Genomic DNA, 17,879 nt, shown 5'->3' on the forward strand with positions numbered 1-17,879 from the left:
CTGTTGATTCATTGCATTATTATTACAACAATGGGTTAACTAGACACTTGATACAATAACCGTTAGCTCAATCGCATATGACCGATAAAGTAATTATCAAAACTGCTATAATTGACTGGTTATACAAAAAGGGGCTGTTCTCATAATCAGGTAAATAAACCTGAAACCGCTTAACCACAGTCACACAGCACCATCGGATTGGTGACCGGTCACGGACCCGACATGGGGCTAATAGCTTAAAAGTTGATGCAGAGTCAGTATACATCTTACTCCTGACAAAGGTGCACAAGCTGTGCACCGGAACGCGTGCCAGGCAACTTTCTTTAATTCACATGGCACTCACTATGACGTTGGTGTATTATACCATGCATACCTAAACATGGAACATTTTTATTTGCACATTACTTTTTCTTTCTCTTTTTCATATTCTGACTGTCTAGCAAGTTTAACAGGGAGAGAGGCTTTATCTTATTTCTATGCTGTATCACCTTTTAGTGTAATAGAACTTATTATCTTAGGAAGTACTGTTAATAGCCATTACTATATCAAGACAAAATTATCCAGCATGTTCTTGAAGGCATATACCAATTACCTAAGGCTTTTATCAGCTAGCCTCCAATAATGTTCACATACTGGAGTGAACATTCACTATAGAAATTATACTATCTCCCTTTATCCGGCTAATTGGACCACAAATTAACTCCTTGAAGACCCCTAAATGTGGCCATTCTGAATAAAGTCTATAGAAGAGGGGATGGGTTTGAGTTATTTTTCAGTCAGAGAAAAGCAAAATAGCTTTTGTATTCATCCTGACTTTATCGTTTGGTTTTGTGACAGGTGTATACTTGTTAATTGCTTTCTACAAATATCCAGTTTAGATCTGCATTCAAAACTGTAACCTTTTCTCGTTTTGAATAAGGATATTCCATATTTCTGTGTCTTTTTGGTGACTATATTCAGGGTGAGCGTTTTTGCAGCAGCAAACCCCCTTAAATGGAATATTTCTATATTTAAATTCCTACCCTTACCTCTTGTTCAAGTTGATTAAAAATATTTGAAATGAGTCATACTAGTAATGTAAAACAATCTCATTCTTGCTGGTTGCTATAATCTTTAATGTTTGCAAGCCATTAAATATTTTATATTTAGAATGTTTTCAGATTAGTTTAACCCATTCTGAACATTTTGTCAATTGTCCAAGTTGTAAACCAAAATAAAGCCTAGAATTTGAGTTATCTGTATTTTAAGGATGTGCCCCAATACATATACTATATTGTTTTTTGTTTGTTTTTTAAAGGACAGAAAGGACTTTTCTTTTTTATTTTCCTTTATGCATACCTAACACATTTAAATGTGAATAAAATGTTAAAAATGGGGGTAACGATTTTTCAGTTATCTATGTAATTCAATAATTTTTACACATCCAGTTTGACTGAACAAGAAAAACTCAAAATAAATTGACATATCAGTGCTGATGTGTTAATGCCAACATTATCCCCAACCCTATGCTTGAGCTAACACTTACTGTATATCACTAACCTTAACCCTAAAACAGCTTACCTTACCCTAACCCTAAGAAAACCCTCTGCTAATTAATATTGATATCCGCATCTAGGTTTCCTAGTTAAAACCATAAATTGCGGTATGTGCTTGTCTTCTACTGGCTGTTTTCAGCATGACAGGGAGATTTCCCTTTAAAACTCCAGCATGTTTTCCTAGTCAATCACAATTGGCATGGAGGCATGTGGGGAGACCCATGTACGGTTTTCCCTTGAGCATCTGCCAGCCAAAAATTCTCCCTCTACCTCCCTCCACTCTAAGCATGTATCGGCTTAATTCTTACCTATTTTGGCTTGTCACACAGATGAAGGACCTAACTAATTGAATCAATTCTTTTCTGTGGGGATTTGAAAAATCATTCAAAGCGTGAAGACATCCAATGTCCATTGTCAGTTTCCATTAGAGTTAATGAAGTGTCTCTAGTGCCTCTGAAACTTCTATTATATACATTGCAGGGTTAAGGGGACAGGGACACTTCACCCAGACCACTTCAATGTGATGAAGTGGTCTGGGTGCCAGTAGTCTCCCTTTAAATGCCCATTTAAAATACTCTATGCAGCGCTTACTTTGAGCATTCAGCTCACTGGTCAGTCTGACATCCCTAAATATGGCCCCAGCTGACAAAGGGGAGCCCCAGGATTTATATCTTCTCACACCAAAACCTTAGGCCATTCTGTGCTGTCCTGATGGTGATAATACCCAATTTGTGGAGGATTGCATGGAACATAATGAAGGGGTTTACAGTTATATCAGAACTGATTTTGTTTTACACCATTAGAAATACATTGATAATGATGAAATTATTGCAAGGTGACTTGTCATCAGTTAATCGCCTATATTTGGGGAACAACTTGAATTGTTTTATTTAAATGGTTACTCCAACCAAAGATCAGTGTTTTAAGAAAACGTTGGTGTAGCGGGACCTGGGTAACCTGGCTGATTATTCCCTTTCTTAAAGCAACACTATATTCACCTGGACAACTTAATGAGGTTGTTCAGGTGAGTACTATAGTTCCCTGCAGCCTTTCTCATGTTTTCTGAGAATATACAGTGTTTATATTGAAAGCTAGGGACACCTCCAGTTGCAGTCACGCAGAGTGAACCAGAGGGACTTTGGAGTTGATGGAGGCATAATATGCCTCCATCCACTCAGATCTGCTGTCAGCAGAGCACAGGGCAGCACTGTGCACAGCATCCTGTGATTCAGTATCTCCCCCCTCTGCATGCAGACAATGAACTTTCCTCATAGAGATTCATTGATTCAATTCATCTCTGAGGAGATGCTGATTGGCCAGGGCTGTGTTTGAATCATGCTGGCTCTGCCCCTGATCTGCCTCTTTGTCAGTCTCAGCCAATCCTATGGGGAAGCACTGTGATTGGATCAAGCTACCACATGTCAGCAGACTGCTTGTTTTTCTGAGTCTAACAGCATGCAGATGTACAGTTTCAGGCTTGAATACAGGAAGATTTTTACTATATTTATGGAGGCATGAGGGACCCAGGGGGGCTAGATGGTGGTGTTAACACTATATAGGGTCAGGAATACATGTTTGTGTTCCTGACCCTATAGTGATCCTTTAATAATCGGTCAGACCCATTCTCCCAGTAACTGGACGGCACACAGTTCCAGGGTACAACCTTTGACAATCTTTACTTCGGCACACAGCTTTTTATGCACAGACCCCCACAGGGGAGGGTCTCTATCCAACACAACACAATCCTAGGCAGGAGGGGGCTGGGTTACAGATAACCATCTCCCGCTCTGGGAGATACTAACAGGACACACATGAAAACACATTACATACATGGGGGTGAACTTTGGGGGGGTTACAGGGTTAAACTTATTGATAAATAGCCCCGGGTCCCACCTGGGATCCCTGCAAAAAGCAGGGTGATTGGATGCTGATATCTCAGGCTCTGTACATCCGAAGTCTGAGGCTCGAGGCTCTGTACATCCCTGAAATTAGTTCCAGGGAGTTGCTTGGTTTAGTCAGGCGAATTCAAACTTTGCGCCTAAACCAAGCAACAGCTAATCGGCTGAAAGGGTGCAAACAAAATCGCGCCAATCAGCGCTCAGGAGAGGAAGGAGTTTTGCCACCCAAACCCAAGAAAGGGCACGAAACCCGATTGCACCAATCAGCGTCTGGGGCGAGAGGGGCCTCTCTGCCCAATCAGATGAAACGGCTCGAAAACACGTTTGAACGGATGCCCCTGCTCTGATTTGTAGCCGGTGCCCCGCCGCGACCAATCAGCGCCTACACGTGCCGACCAACCAGGAGAATGGCGTGGACCCAGTTTGAAGGGGCGCTCCTTCTCCCATTGGTCAGCACGGATTTCTGCACAGCCAGCGGGAGCCTGCAGCCGTGAGACACTCACCGCTCCAGAGATTCCCTGCTGGCACACGTCCCTCTCTCCGGTGGATGCCCCCCTCAGGTGTATGCCGGAGAGTGCGTTCTCCTGGGCAGTCTAGCCTCGCAGCTGCCAGGTAGGGGAGGTAACGGTGATTATAGCTCCATTGGGGAGCAGGTAGGACGATCCCAGACATGGGAATTGAAGACAGTACATGCAGGCCGGATCAGGAGACGAATGCTCCCCCTGGTGGGTGTTCAGTGATACAAACCGGCGGCCACCCAGGGGAAACACACGCCGCTTGTTCCCTTGAGATCTGCAGTTTTCACACCTCATTAGCGAGATGTGAACATTCTAACTAAACATTCTAAATGTGGTATCGGGGTGGTCCGGCGCACTGGAGCGCCCCTGTGTGGTTAAAAGGTAACTTGCATGTTTTAAGGTCAAAATTAAGGAAAGTGGGGAACACACATAGGGAAAGGGCAATTCAGTTAGGCAGCGGTCCCGCCACAGTTGTTTTTTGTTTTTCCACCCCCAACTGGAAAAAAGGATGAGTACTCCTTCACGGAGTGGGCAGAAGGTCAGGGAGTATGGACTGAGAGGGGTTGGGGTTTACAGGATGTGAAGTTCCAGCAGCACGTGTGTATATGTTTGTTCGTCAGGCACCTTCAAATCACTGACATCCCTGTAAATGCATATAGCACCTCTAATGGCTATCTGGTAGATAGCCACTAGAGGCAGTCTTTACCCTGAAATGAAACTGCAGTGTTATATATTGCAGGGTTAAGGGGACAGGAACAGTGCACCCAGAATACTTTAATGAGATGGTGGCCTGAGTGCCTATAGGATCCCCTATAGTATAACATTATATTGCAAACTTTGAAGGAAAAAAAACCTGAAATGGTTTACCTTGTTATGAGTCATTGCCGGGTTCCACCAAGCCTTCTTGATGCTAGGTGATGCACATCTGGTTTCTGCAGAGCTGAGAGCATCATAATTAATATTAGCCAGCATGGAACTCTTGTTACAAGCAAGCTAATGGTCCTGCAGAGGTGGAGTTATACCTCTGTACATTTGGAGATGTTTTATTTTGAAAAGTCTCATATACAGGCTCTAAGCACCATGGACCCTTCAAATCACTGACCATTTAAGGCAAGGTGTTCATTGTATGCACATTTGCAGGATTAAAAAGGGATTAAGGTAATTTTCTGTATGTTTGTGTATTTTAAACCTTTTGCTTTGGGGAAAACTTTATCTCTACAGACACAATTTTGATTAATGGTATTCATTTACCATAAATGTAAATATTTCAATATATAACCTCATGCTATATAACTAATCCTTATTTCGTGCTGAGTAAATGTTGGGCTGTAATGTATCTTAAATGGAAAACTATTTTAGAAGCATTTTTATTAAAAGAAATTTACTTTTTTAACATCTGATTTTTGAATAAAAAACTGTTTTTGTATTTTTTATGTTTCTTTGTTTAAAATGTTTAGGAGGTATCCAAACTTCGTTCTCAGCTTGCAAAAGAGAAGCAGGCAGAAAAACAGTTGCAAGAACAACTAAATGATATCCAGAATGTAAAACAATTTGACCCATCAAAAGCCTTCCAGCATGATGTCAAGGAAAATATAGTTCCTAAAGTTCCATTACGAGAAGGTAATGTGTGGGGTTTTTTTTGGGTTTGTTTTGGTTTTCTTTCTTCTAATGTAGGATGTTCGATTTGTTTCTGATAGCTTAAAGGACCAATAATGTCACCCAGGCAATTTCATTGAGATCAAAGACCTGGATGCAGGTCTTTTTAATAATGCAATGTAAAATTGTAGATTGCAGGGTTAAATTCACCTCTTGTGGCTGTTTTCCCAGACAGCCACTAGAGATGCTTCCGCTGCAACGACCAAGTAAAACTGTCAGGTGACATTGCAGCTCCAATAGGAAATCATTGATTTAATGGTTTCCTATGGTTAAGCTTGAATCTTTGAGGAGCATTGGATTGAACCATCGTGGGGGGGGGGGGGGGGGGAGGGAGAGGTAAGCAGTGCAGAGGGAGCCTCCGTACTGGATAAAAGTGAGCAAAAGGCTTTATTTTTTTTTATTGTTGTACACGCCTCGGCGACATATATCTAAATAGGGGTTAGGCATGCAGGTTTGTATTCACAACGCTTTCGTGTTCCTTTAATCACAACCTCTTTAAGAGCTCACTGGTGAAAGTTAGGATTCTACTTTGGATTCAGTAACCTTTCAGAATTGGAATGGAATGAGACAGGGCTGCCCAGACAGACAAATACAGACATAGCCTTTTCACAGATGTTCTTCTCCTTTCCTTGATCTCCCTTACTAACCTGTTTGCCATGTTTCAGCTTCTGAGAAGCCATCCAGTTTTAAGATTCATTTTTCTAATTGGTGAGGAACTGAATGTGTCCCGTTCTAGGGTCCTGAATTGCCTCTGATGCTGTTACCTTACAGGTTGATGCCAATCCACCTTAAAGGTACATTTAACTCGCCACGACTACAGCATGCCATAGGATTTTGGTTCCAGGATTGCCCTGGCACCCTGCCCCACACACCAATCTAAATAGTTAAACTATTTGGGAACTTACCTGGTGTTCACAGGGCACTAGTCAGCAGTGCAATACAGAAAGCTGCTAGCACTCATGAAGGAAGTGACTGGCATCTGGCAGACCCCAGGTAAGTTGTCAGTGTTAGCAAAGATTTTGACTACCTACTTTGCCAGGGCATTCCGGAGGGGGGCGGAAGGGGATAGTTGCATTGAAGCCATTATGTTGGTGTCAGATAATTGTCTGTTCTTGGTAAAGTGTCCCCAAGCAAAACAAATTAAAGCACAGACAGTGTGTTTTACACTATTGCAGATGTCCAGTCTAAGTTTAAAGGTATACTGTAGTGCCAGGAATACAAAGCTGTATTCCTAGCACTACAGATCCCTCTGCCTCCCCCTCCCTTGTGTGTGCCAACCCCCACCCCATCCTGGGAAAATAAAGGGTTAAAAACACTTTACTTACTTAACTTATCCCAACGATTATGTCCCTCGGCGCTCCATAAAAGCACTGCCCCCTCCTCTGTCCCACAACGAGCAGAGTCGCATGTGTGTGCATATTAGACCTCCACATAGGAAAGCACTGATGCACAGCGTCAGATAACGGACCAAAAGTCCGTTACGATTCCGGAAGCACCCCCTAGTGGCTGCCTGGCAGACAACCACTGGAGGCAGACTTAGTGCTGCAATTCTCTGGAACTGCAATGTTTAATATTGCAGTACTAGGTGCAAAAGGGATACAGCCCCCAGATCGCTTCAATGAGCTGAAGTGGTCTGGGTGCTTACAGTGTCCCTTTAAGGTGTTGCTGTGCTGGATCAGAGGAAAGGTGAGTTAATAGTTCAACATTTACATTTATAAAAAGATAAGAAAAGTGTCTGCTTATATTACAAGTACCTTGTTGTTTGTGGATGGCTGGCAATAAATATGGCCTTGTTTATTAAAGAGAAACACCAGACAAGCTTCAGAGCATTAACCCAATTCAAATGCATTTTTATTTGGATTTGCCATTCATCCTGTATTTTTCCTTTACTTTTGGTGTGATAAACAAAATGTTGCTGCTTAATACAGCATAACGGCCCTTTAAACAAACCTCCTCTCTTCTCAAAGCTTTCTTATAAGTACTTTGAGCGTGATCTGAGCTGCTCCCATGACTCTCTGCTCCACAGCCCTTATATGCCCCTTAGCACTATTTGGAATACTATACAGATAATACGAGGAACATGATTGACTATGTGTCAGTATTGGCGTGGAACCTAAATGAGCAGACTATAATACAATGACTCTACAATTAGCCAAGTCCTTAGAGTGGCTTGGCTAATTGTAGAGGAGTCAGAGAATGCTACGGTCAAGGACAGGAGGAAATATGGATACGTTTTAACAAGCCCCGGTCAAAGCATACCAGAGATCAGGAGAAATGAAATTCTGATAGCTCTTGGGCTACCAGAACCACAACAGGGCAACGAGAAGTGGGAGAGGAAAGTGTATAAATAGGTTAAGCTTTAAAGGGACACTATTGTAACCCAAAACAACGTTAGCTTAATGAAGCTGTTTTAGTGTGCAAATCATGCTCCTGCAGTCTCGCTGCTCAATTCTCTGCCATTTAGGAGTTAAATTTTGTTTGTTTATGCAGCCCTAGCCACACCTTCCCTGGCTGTGACTGAGAAAGCTGACATGAAAACAAACTTGATTCATGTTCAGTCAGATGTGACTTACTTTAAAGTGTTTTATCTTCTGGTCTGTAAATTGAACTTTAATCACATACAGGAGTCTCCTGCAGGCTCGAGCAAGCTAATAACAGAGCAATAGATCAGAAGTTCTAAATAAAACAGAATTAGATGACTTAACAGGAAGTGTTAAGAAGGCTGTGTAGGTCACATGCAGGATGATGTGCCTAGGGCTGCATAAACAAGAGTGATTTAACTCTTAATGGCATAGAATTGAGCAGTGAGACTGCAGTAGCATGATCTATACACCAAAACTGTTTCATTAAGAGTACATTGTTCTGGTGACTATAGCGTCCCTTTAATTTCTATTGGCCCATGTCATAAGTTAATTCCTTATGATACGTTGAATGCAGAAATCCTTACTAGCATATTTGTAAATGTCATATTTGTGCGCCGAATTTGGTCTGGCAACTTAGCCAATCAGACCCGAATTTGGCGTTCCAAAAAACACTGCGGTGCACATGCATTCAGTGTTACAGAGAACAGATTCAGGTGAGAGGTAAGTGATCCCGTTACTATGCAGTGTTCAGTCAGCAGCTCAGCTAACACTGATCTCTTATTGGCTGAAGTTCCTTATGCACCTTTCAGTCAGGAAGTTGTTTTGTAAAAAGTAAAGGCATGGGCTGGGAATATGCTATCTAAATCGGCAAAACATTTAATTTATTTTTGCAAAATGTAAGCGATTTGAACAGTGTGAAAAACATTCAACAAATGAGGCCAACATTGCCAGTGTATATCTGTTCACATGTCCTATTTATTGTATCATTTGAAGTTTTTTTTTTTTTTTTTTTTAACAGGAAACCGAAAGAAAATCTGATAATTTCCTCAACTTCATATAGTGGATCTAAAGATTTCTAAATATTTGATTTGCATCATAAAATGCTGTGTGTGTATATGTATATGTGTGTGTGTGTATATTATAATTTTTAGTTTTTCTTGCTTTTTGTCTGAAGAAATCATGTGACATGCAGATTATATTTTATTAACTCCTTTGTCAATAAGTGACTAAAAATAGAACATTGTTTTAATTTTGGTGATTTTAAATAAAGATTTTATCTATTTGCTTTTTCTCACACATGTACTATATTTCTCCTGTTTCTGAATATTGGGAGGGGGGGGGGAGAGGAAATTTTCTGATTACACCACAAGTTGTCCTTACACTACATAACTTCTGATTACACCACAAGTTGTCCCAAAACTAACATCGGACACGTGCCCAGTATAAAAGGTTTTGTTGGTTAAAAGGACACTATCGGCACCAAAACAACTTTAGTGTAAAAGCCGTTTTGCTCTCTCACTGTTCAATTCTGTCATTAAGGAGTTAAATCACTCTGTTTCTACACCCACAGTCACACCTCCGTGAATTTAGCTTGCACAGCCTTTCTGAACACTTCCTGTATAGAGAGATTATATAATGTTTAAACTTCCTTTATTGCATAGTCTGTTTAATTTAGAATTTATCTGTGCTTACTCCACATGACCATGAGCCTACACATGCCGGGAAGGATCTCTATGCTCGTGTTGCACAATCCCTTAGGTGACTGGATGTGCTCTTTAAAAGGTGTTGGGTCTCATTGGAGGCATGACAGACAACACTGCTGCCTCAACTTCATGAAGAAGATTGGAGAAGTTATGGCCGGGGAATAAAGGGGCCACCTCAGGCAAGCATAAGTCCCAGCTACTACTAACCCGTCTATGCCGAGGGACATTAGGAGTGAAATCCCAGGGCATCTTCCACACGGACAGAAGGCTGTCTGCAACCAGCGGTTCACTACCATCCAGGCATTCTGTTACTCCCTTTTCGGGCATGGACTTGAACTCTTTGAGCCCCCGAGTCCATAGGCTGAAGATGCCAGCAGTCATCCAGGCCTGGGGTTGGAAGGATGCCCTGTTTGTTCCTGTACTTTTGTTGCCTTCCATTATCCTTTTGTACATGGCAAATGATTCCCAATGCTAGGAATTGAATGATCATGGTTATGTCGACCCAGGCTGCCTAACAGCTACTTTTGGAGACTTGCCCAACTATCTAGAGACATCACCCTTATTATCTAGCCATCAATATTTGTATTTGCTTGTTTAAGCTTTATTCTTGTTGCCACACATTTATTTTGTCTTATTTTTAACATTCTACAGTTGAGTACAGTGTAATGGTAGTGAGTTCTGAACCAGTGCCTTTCATATAATACATTGTGGCAAACTCCCCTATTTACCTGAGCTTGCCACGAGCCCCTGGAGCAGCCTGCTTGCCAGCCTCCTGCTCACAGACTATGGGCCCTGCAGGGAAACCCGTAAAAGACTACCGAACTTGACCGACTGTTAGCACTGATTTCCCTGGAACTGTTTTGGGCATGGGGCCATGCTTGCGGTCGGTCAAAAATATGACTTCCAGGAAATTGGTGAACCGATCTGGGTGTTTTTTTGGATATGTTGTTCACCCAGGTCAGGTCTATCAGGGGATGTGACTTATGGGGTTTGTGTGTTTTTAATGTACTTTTTGGGGTTTCGTAAAATTGTATGTTTTCTGTGCTTGGAGATAATTAGGTTAGATTAGTACAGTTTCTGATTCAATTATCTCCCAAGCACAGAGGGGGGATTCTTTTGTTTGTGTATGGGAGTGTCTCATTGTATGACTCTGTTTTTATTGGTTTGTTCACTTTGTGTCCCTGTGCCCAACAAGATCCACCTGGGTGTCGCCCTTGTTGGGAAATTTGCATAAAAGGCCATTGTGCCTCCATTAAAATGCTATTCCAGCTTACACTTAAACTGTGTGTCGTCCTGTTATTGGAGGGAAAGAAGATCTGCTCCTGTGTCTGCGGTTCCAGCTTGCAGGAGATTCAACGGGGAAAATCCTTGTAAGGGACTAGAACTAATTCCCCATTCGGTTCCAGAGCTCCCAGGACTGTGTGTCATTCAGTGCCTGGGGGTGTCAGAGCTAATTCCCCATTCATCTCCAGGAAGGAGGTGGGGGTTCCAGGACCCCAGTCAAGCCACGGCGACTGAGGGCAAGAGTGCTGCAGTTTGTCCCCTGTTCCTGCTGTGGTGACATTCTGTCATCAAACTAACATGGTGACCAGGGGTCATGTGACCAAGTTCATGTAGATCTTTCTTACAGGGGGATAAGCTTAACCTTTGATATGGTAATTCAATACCTTTACAAGTCAGGAAAGAGATAACCACTCCCCCTCTATCCTCATTCCTCTCTGTTCCTTCTTGGCTGTGCTACTAAGCAGATGTGCAGACGCCATGTGCTATCTTGGTGAACCATGTTACACTCTGTTGCTTCCTTTTCTTCCTTGGTGGATGTGATGTTGAACTTGCAGCAGTGAGCCATTACTAGATGGTGAAGGCCTAACCGTGGGTGAGATCAAACGTGTGGGGAAGGGGATTACTATATAGATAGATAGATTTAAAAGGGTTGTTGCTCCGTGGGTCTGGGCTGTGTGTTTGTGATACATTTATAGTATTGTGTTGTTGCCTTCTAAATAAATACCTTTTAATGTAGACGAACCTTGTGTAATATTTATATTAATTTGGTGATTACACCACACCTGCTACGCTATTGGACTAGTTAGATCCTGGTCTTGGGTCCAGGGTGGGTGGAGGACAGCAAGACCCCAACCAAGCTGCGGCGGTTCGTGGGTCTAAGGTGGTTATGGTGTTCCGGTGCAGTGTTTATGGTACTCGCAAGTACTAGGAAGCAGCGATAGACGGAGGTACCCAGTCGGGTTACAGGGAGCTCTGTTATATACATACCTATTTTCTCTACTCTCCTTACTGTGCCACGTTTCTGTTCGGGGTTAATTATCAGACTTCCTATCCATGCTCATGAGTAGCCCTTGTTGTTTATGCTTACGCTTGTAGGCAACTAATATTCTGCACCCACACCGACACAAGTATGTTTCTCATGAGGAATTACTGTTTTATAGTTCTATATCTGCAGGCTCAATGTTTATCATGTTCTATTTACTTATTACAAAACATGCAAATTCCTTGACCGGTCATGTACTATGCTTGCAATGTTTTCTGTCCCCTACAAACTCATGGAAATGTCACTGTATATCTGATTGTTCATCACTGCACACTCAAATAATTATAAAAATATTGTCAGGGTATTTATATCAGCAGACATTGTGTGCTATGATAGAAATACAAAATGTATACTCTGAAGTCAATTTGAACAGATCAGACTCCATTTTGTTATTCTCAAGTTAACAAGAGAGACACAGAATTTCTATCCTTTCTCTAAAACTGACCGCTTAGCCAGAGCTAAGAATGTCTTGTATAAACAAACCAAGTGATGGACAGACTGTCTAGGTACTAATGGAATATAATAAATTCTATTCCCAGACGTAGGTGACAGAGGAGATTAAATAATTAAATTTTACTTTCGATATTGTACAAGATCCCATTATATTTCGGGGTCATCTGTAGTATTACAAGCGGTCATTTTAGGAATTACTACAGAATATGGAGACACATAGTCTGAAGGAATCCTTTGATCTGAAAGGATAAAATAAGTTATAGCCACCATATAGATAACGTAAATGATGTCAAAAATAGCCACCAGGAAAAGTTACCTCTTTCCTGGATAGGTATGTGTAGTGGGACAAGGCTGCCATCTAGAGTCCAAATACTAAAATGGTTACCTAGAAGGGAACCACACCCCACATTTGTGATTGGCTATCACCTAAGGAATTTTTCCCTTTAAAAAGTTAAGACAAGGGAAGGAAGAGAAGGAGAAAAATAACATTACAACACTATGGGGATTCAGAGAGATCCAGGCAGAATCGGGCAATCAGAGTAACCAAGAAACCCTTACACTCCATTCAGAGCCAGAGAGAAACATTCCTTGACACTTAGCTACCTGAGAACATCTGATGAGAATATCTACTTAAACTGGTAAATATACTGGCTTCCATTAATGAATTACAATTAATTAAAATTAATAGCATGATATATGACTGGATAAAAGCACATTCAGATTTCCATATTTAGAAATCTTATTAATAAGAAATACATTATTACACTTTTTACTCTGCAGGTAAAAACGATAACATTGTATTTATGTGATTAATATCACATGTTAGCATATTGTGACATTTACCCAGCTGTATGATTTGCTCTAAGATAAATAAAATCTGTTAGACAAATTAATTAAATATCAGCTTATTAAACATGTAGATTTTCTCTTAATTGGATGGATCAAGGAAGTGGTTACTGACTTTTTAAATATTATTTTTTATTTAAAATCACACAAGAGTAGATCTTAAATCCCTAGAAGAGGTCTAGCCAGCATTGCAAGGGTTATTTCTAAACTGCCAGCTGAAAGTTTCTTTTAAGATCTTATGCTTCACGCTGCTAGGAATTCTCTTCTCTCCGTAAAGCTCTGTCTCCCTGTGAAACTTTCACATTCTCTCTGTGAAGCCCATCGTAAATCTTGTCTTGACGGCCTAATGCTTTAGATTTTAAACTACATCTTAGTCATTAGGAAATGTTTGTTTTATATTACCACTTGTATTGCATATTGCTTTATACCGAATATTCATTGATTATTGTCATGCATGTTACTCATTATTATTTAAGTTGTTAAGAAATAAATTATCTATTTTTATAACTTTGTGATTTTAATTACCATTATATGATATACATTTCACTTATAACGAAAACGATTTTGGATCTGATAATTAAAATAGTGGGTAATTCTCTCTGTTACAATTATTATCCCATAAATATCCCCACAATATATAAAATTTGCACTTTGGGTAGCTTCATTGTATGTGGTGTATAGTTACATGTGTAAATATGATTTGACATGGCAAGTGGTAGTCCTTGTTTTACACTTCTGCCTCCCTGTGATTTAAAAAAAAAAAAAAAAAATGCAATGTGCAGTTAGTTTTCCAGTACAGTAAATTTGTTTTAGTATTTTTTTATTTTTTGTCCCCAATGTGGCATGAGATTTTGCTAAATTGCATGCATATTTTTTGGACACACTGGAATATGACACACCCATAATTTTAACAAAAATTTACAATAAAAATCAAAGAAACAGTTTCCCTAATTACAGATGTAACGGATCACCTGGCACCCCGACTGGGTACCTCCGTTGAAGGATGCTCCTAGCGCTTCCTGAGGGCTCAAAGCACTGTAGCCGACACCATAACCACCGTAGACTCCTTCAGAGAGCAAGACAGGAACAAGCTCTTACAAGAGCTTAGCAGTAAATATAGCAAGAGAGTATGCAGAGTATAGCAATCCCTTGTAGCAGATTTCCCCAATAAGAGACGGCACTCCAAATTGAGGGTGAAGTGGAACTGACAGAGCTGTGGGTTTATTGTTCTTATATACACATTCTTACACAGTACCAACCACAGGGTTTTGTAAAACAACCAATAAATATGTATAATACACTCAGACACTCCCACACAAAATCCTCCCCTCTACTGAACACAATGGGTTAATATAATTATCACAGGCAGGAAAATACAGTTTTACACAATATTCATAACTTTAAAAGTATGCATCACATTCACATACATTTTCAGAATCGGCATACTCCAAATACACACATACGTCAAAATCATACAAATTGGTCCAGCGGGTCAAAAGTTAGATCAACGTCCTTTGTGACCAAATGAAGCATGGCTTTTCTGCCCCAAACTAGTTCCACAGAATCTTCTATCCTGGAGATAATTTGGGAAGTAATCCAATTATCTCCAAGGACAGAGGTAAAACTCCATTAGCCTCATGGTAGCAAAATACAATAAAATACATAAAAATATATAATTGTGCAGCAATTGCATAAAACAGGTACATTCAACATATCTCCAGATAGCTTAGATCTGAGCGCACATTATTACTGAATGGCGCTCAGATCACATACATACAGTTTAATTGCCATGGAGCCAAAGTCTTTCACATAGTCTTTCGTTATACAAATGGGCTCCATGGCATAGCTATCTGGGGTAACACTGCTTACATAGGGAAATTACAGAATGACCCAGCTTTCGGGTCTTTGCAAGGGAAAAATCAAGCATTTCAACATGGGGCCATAGTCACAGGGCAGGAGGCTGGCAATCAGTCTTCTCCAATGCCTAGTGGCGAGGCTGGTTCTGCCACAACAGATAACTTGGGATGCTTTGGGAATGTAGTGTACAATATGTGTATGTGGGATGTAGTATGTGAATCGGTAATGTAGTGTGTCCGTTGAGGATGGAGTGTGTGTGTATAGAGAGGATCTAGGTGAGTGGCAAATTCACATAGCCTGACAAGCTCAGCAGTAGTGACTCTTTGGGGCTCTCATAGCAACCCATGGTCTCTGGTCAAGGCCGCACTCTCCTCCCTCACCCCAATATAAGCAATTCTATTTATTACTGTGGCACAGTACCACTACTAAACTAGCTGTAGTAGTAACTGCTTTATTAGCTGGGCTCAATGCAGATACACAGATACAAATTCTGACACACATACAGGTGTACAGACACACAGAAACAAACAATGACACACTCATACAGATATAGACACAGATACAAGCACTGAGATACACATGCAAATGAAGAGACACACATACAGTTGCACAGGCCCATACCCACAGATAAAACACTTACACACATAGATACAGACACACAGACTGACACATGATGTACAGACAGGCAAAAACACGGACACATACTGGCATTCATGCAGATACACACACTGACATACATATAGTTGCAAGGACATACATATACACACACTAACAAATATACAAATGTAAAGACACACAGGTACAAACACTGCCATACATGCAGACAAACAGATACAAACACTAATATACATACAGTGGAACAGACATGCTGATAAACACACTGCCACACATACAGATACACAGATACAAACACTGCCACACATACATACAGATACAGACACGCAGATAAACATACAGATATAAACATTGACACACATACAGATGTACAGACACACACATATGCAGATACAATCATAGACACACATACACATGTAGATACAAAGACATATACTGACACAAATGCAGGTAAATGGACACACAAATACACACATAGATAATCATACATACAGATACACACACACACTCATATGCATACAGATGAAATGACATACACAGATACCAGGGCCGTCCCAATACATTTTTCTGCCTGGGTCCCCCAAAACAACGCCACCAAAACACACCCATATTCATTATGTTGTATTATGATAGACTAAAATGAAATATATCATGATTAGATAAATACATTCCAGTAATATATATTTAGATAATTGCACACTAAATTAAACGTCACAACATATATGCTTCTGCAGTGGTAATAAAATATTAGCCAAGTACAATATACGTCAATCACTAACAATAACAAACCAAAAAGGAGTAAGTTAAATTGTCATGTCATGGAGAAGTAGTGGTGTGTGTGCTGGGGATGTACTGTGTCTGTGTGTGTGCTGGAGATTTAGTGTGTCTCTGTGTGTGTGCTGGAGATGTAGTTTGTGTGCTAGTAGGCATGTGCATGGGGAAAATTTTTGGTTCGGCATTCCGAAATTCGGAACTTCGCACCTCGGGACTTCTCTTGCAGCCGCTTGGTAGATAACTCCCTAATTCCCACAGTATTAGGGGGTTATCTACCAAAAGGCTGAAAGACCTAAATTGGTCTTTCAGCCAAATTTACTAATACCAAGTAAAAATGACTTAGTGTTACGGTTGCCTCCAGGCTGGCTGGAGTTGGACCGTAGAAAGGATGCTCCTAGCGCTCACCAAAGGACCATCAGCACTGTAGCCACCATAAGCACTGCAGACTCCACGAACCACCGCTGCTGGGCTGGTATCTCGCCGTCTGCTCTGCACCCTGGACCTACGACCAGGCTCCAGGTTCCAGTAGGTGAACCTCTTCCTTCTGTAGAGCGAAGCAGGATCAGGAACAAGAGCTCTTACAATAGCTCAGTAGCTAAGGGAGTATGAAGAGCATAGCAATCCCTGTAGTGATTATAGCTGTCCCCTAAAACCAGGAGTCAAGGCTGCAAGTTAGAGGGTCAGGTCTGAGGTGCTGGCACACCCAGCCTGGTTTTTATTACGGTTGTGCACATACAGGACACACCCAGGGGGAGGCATAAAATAACCAATCAAGTAACAGTACAACACACACATCCCCCTCCCCTTAGATAAGCAGTTAACATAATTATTACATACAGTAAAAATACAGTTTCCACACATACTCTGTAACTTTAAAACCATACATCACATTCACATAAAAATACATATCCACAATCAATCCATTCAGGGGAACAACATATTAAAAAATGGCATAAATCAGACCAGGGGTTCAAAAGTTAGTAAAAGTATATTTTGGTTCCTGGCTGTCAGCATAGCAATCTGGCTCAAGCAGGTTTTACAGGGCCCTCTATCCTGGAGACAATGAGAAAAGTCATCACATTATCCAGGGATAGAGGCAGACTCCATTAACCACATGGTTGCAAAAAGACATAAAACACTTTAAATTACAGAAAGTCACCTTTTACACATAACACACAGACATTTCACATATCCCCAGATAGCTGGGATCTGAGCGCACAAAACTACCAAATAGCGCGCAGATCCTATTCACACAGTTCAATTGCCATGGAGCTAAAGTCTTTCCCATAGTCTTTCATTATATGAATATGCTCCATGGCTTAGCTATCTGGGGTA

The 17,879-nt window shown here is 40.9% G+C and overlaps 1 protein-coding gene across 2 annotated transcripts in view; it reads left to right on the top strand.

The window, feature by feature from the left end:
* HMMR (hyaluronan mediated motility receptor) overlaps positions 1 to 9,085 on the top strand; it is a 64,949-nt gene extending 55,864 nt beyond the window's left edge. For both annotated transcript variants that reach the window (XM_063445281.1, XM_063445282.1), the window contains 2 exons: positions 5,409 to 5,571; positions 8,989 to 9,085. In XM_063445281.1, coding sequence (XP_063301351.1) covers positions 5,409 to 5,571; positions 8,989 to 9,008 — 183 coding nt within the window. In that variant the 3' untranslated portion in view covers positions 9,009 to 9,085. The remainder of the gene's footprint in view (positions 1 to 5,408; positions 5,572 to 8,988) is intronic.
* Positions 9,086 to 17,879: the final 8,794 nt, after the last annotated feature.

This window comes from Pelobates fuscus, chromosome 3, assembly GCF_036172605.1.
Source record: "Pelobates fuscus isolate aPelFus1 chromosome 3, aPelFus1.pri, whole genome shotgun sequence".
Classification (NCBI taxonomy): domain Eukaryota; kingdom Metazoa; phylum Chordata; class Amphibia; order Anura; family Pelobatidae; genus Pelobates; species Pelobates fuscus.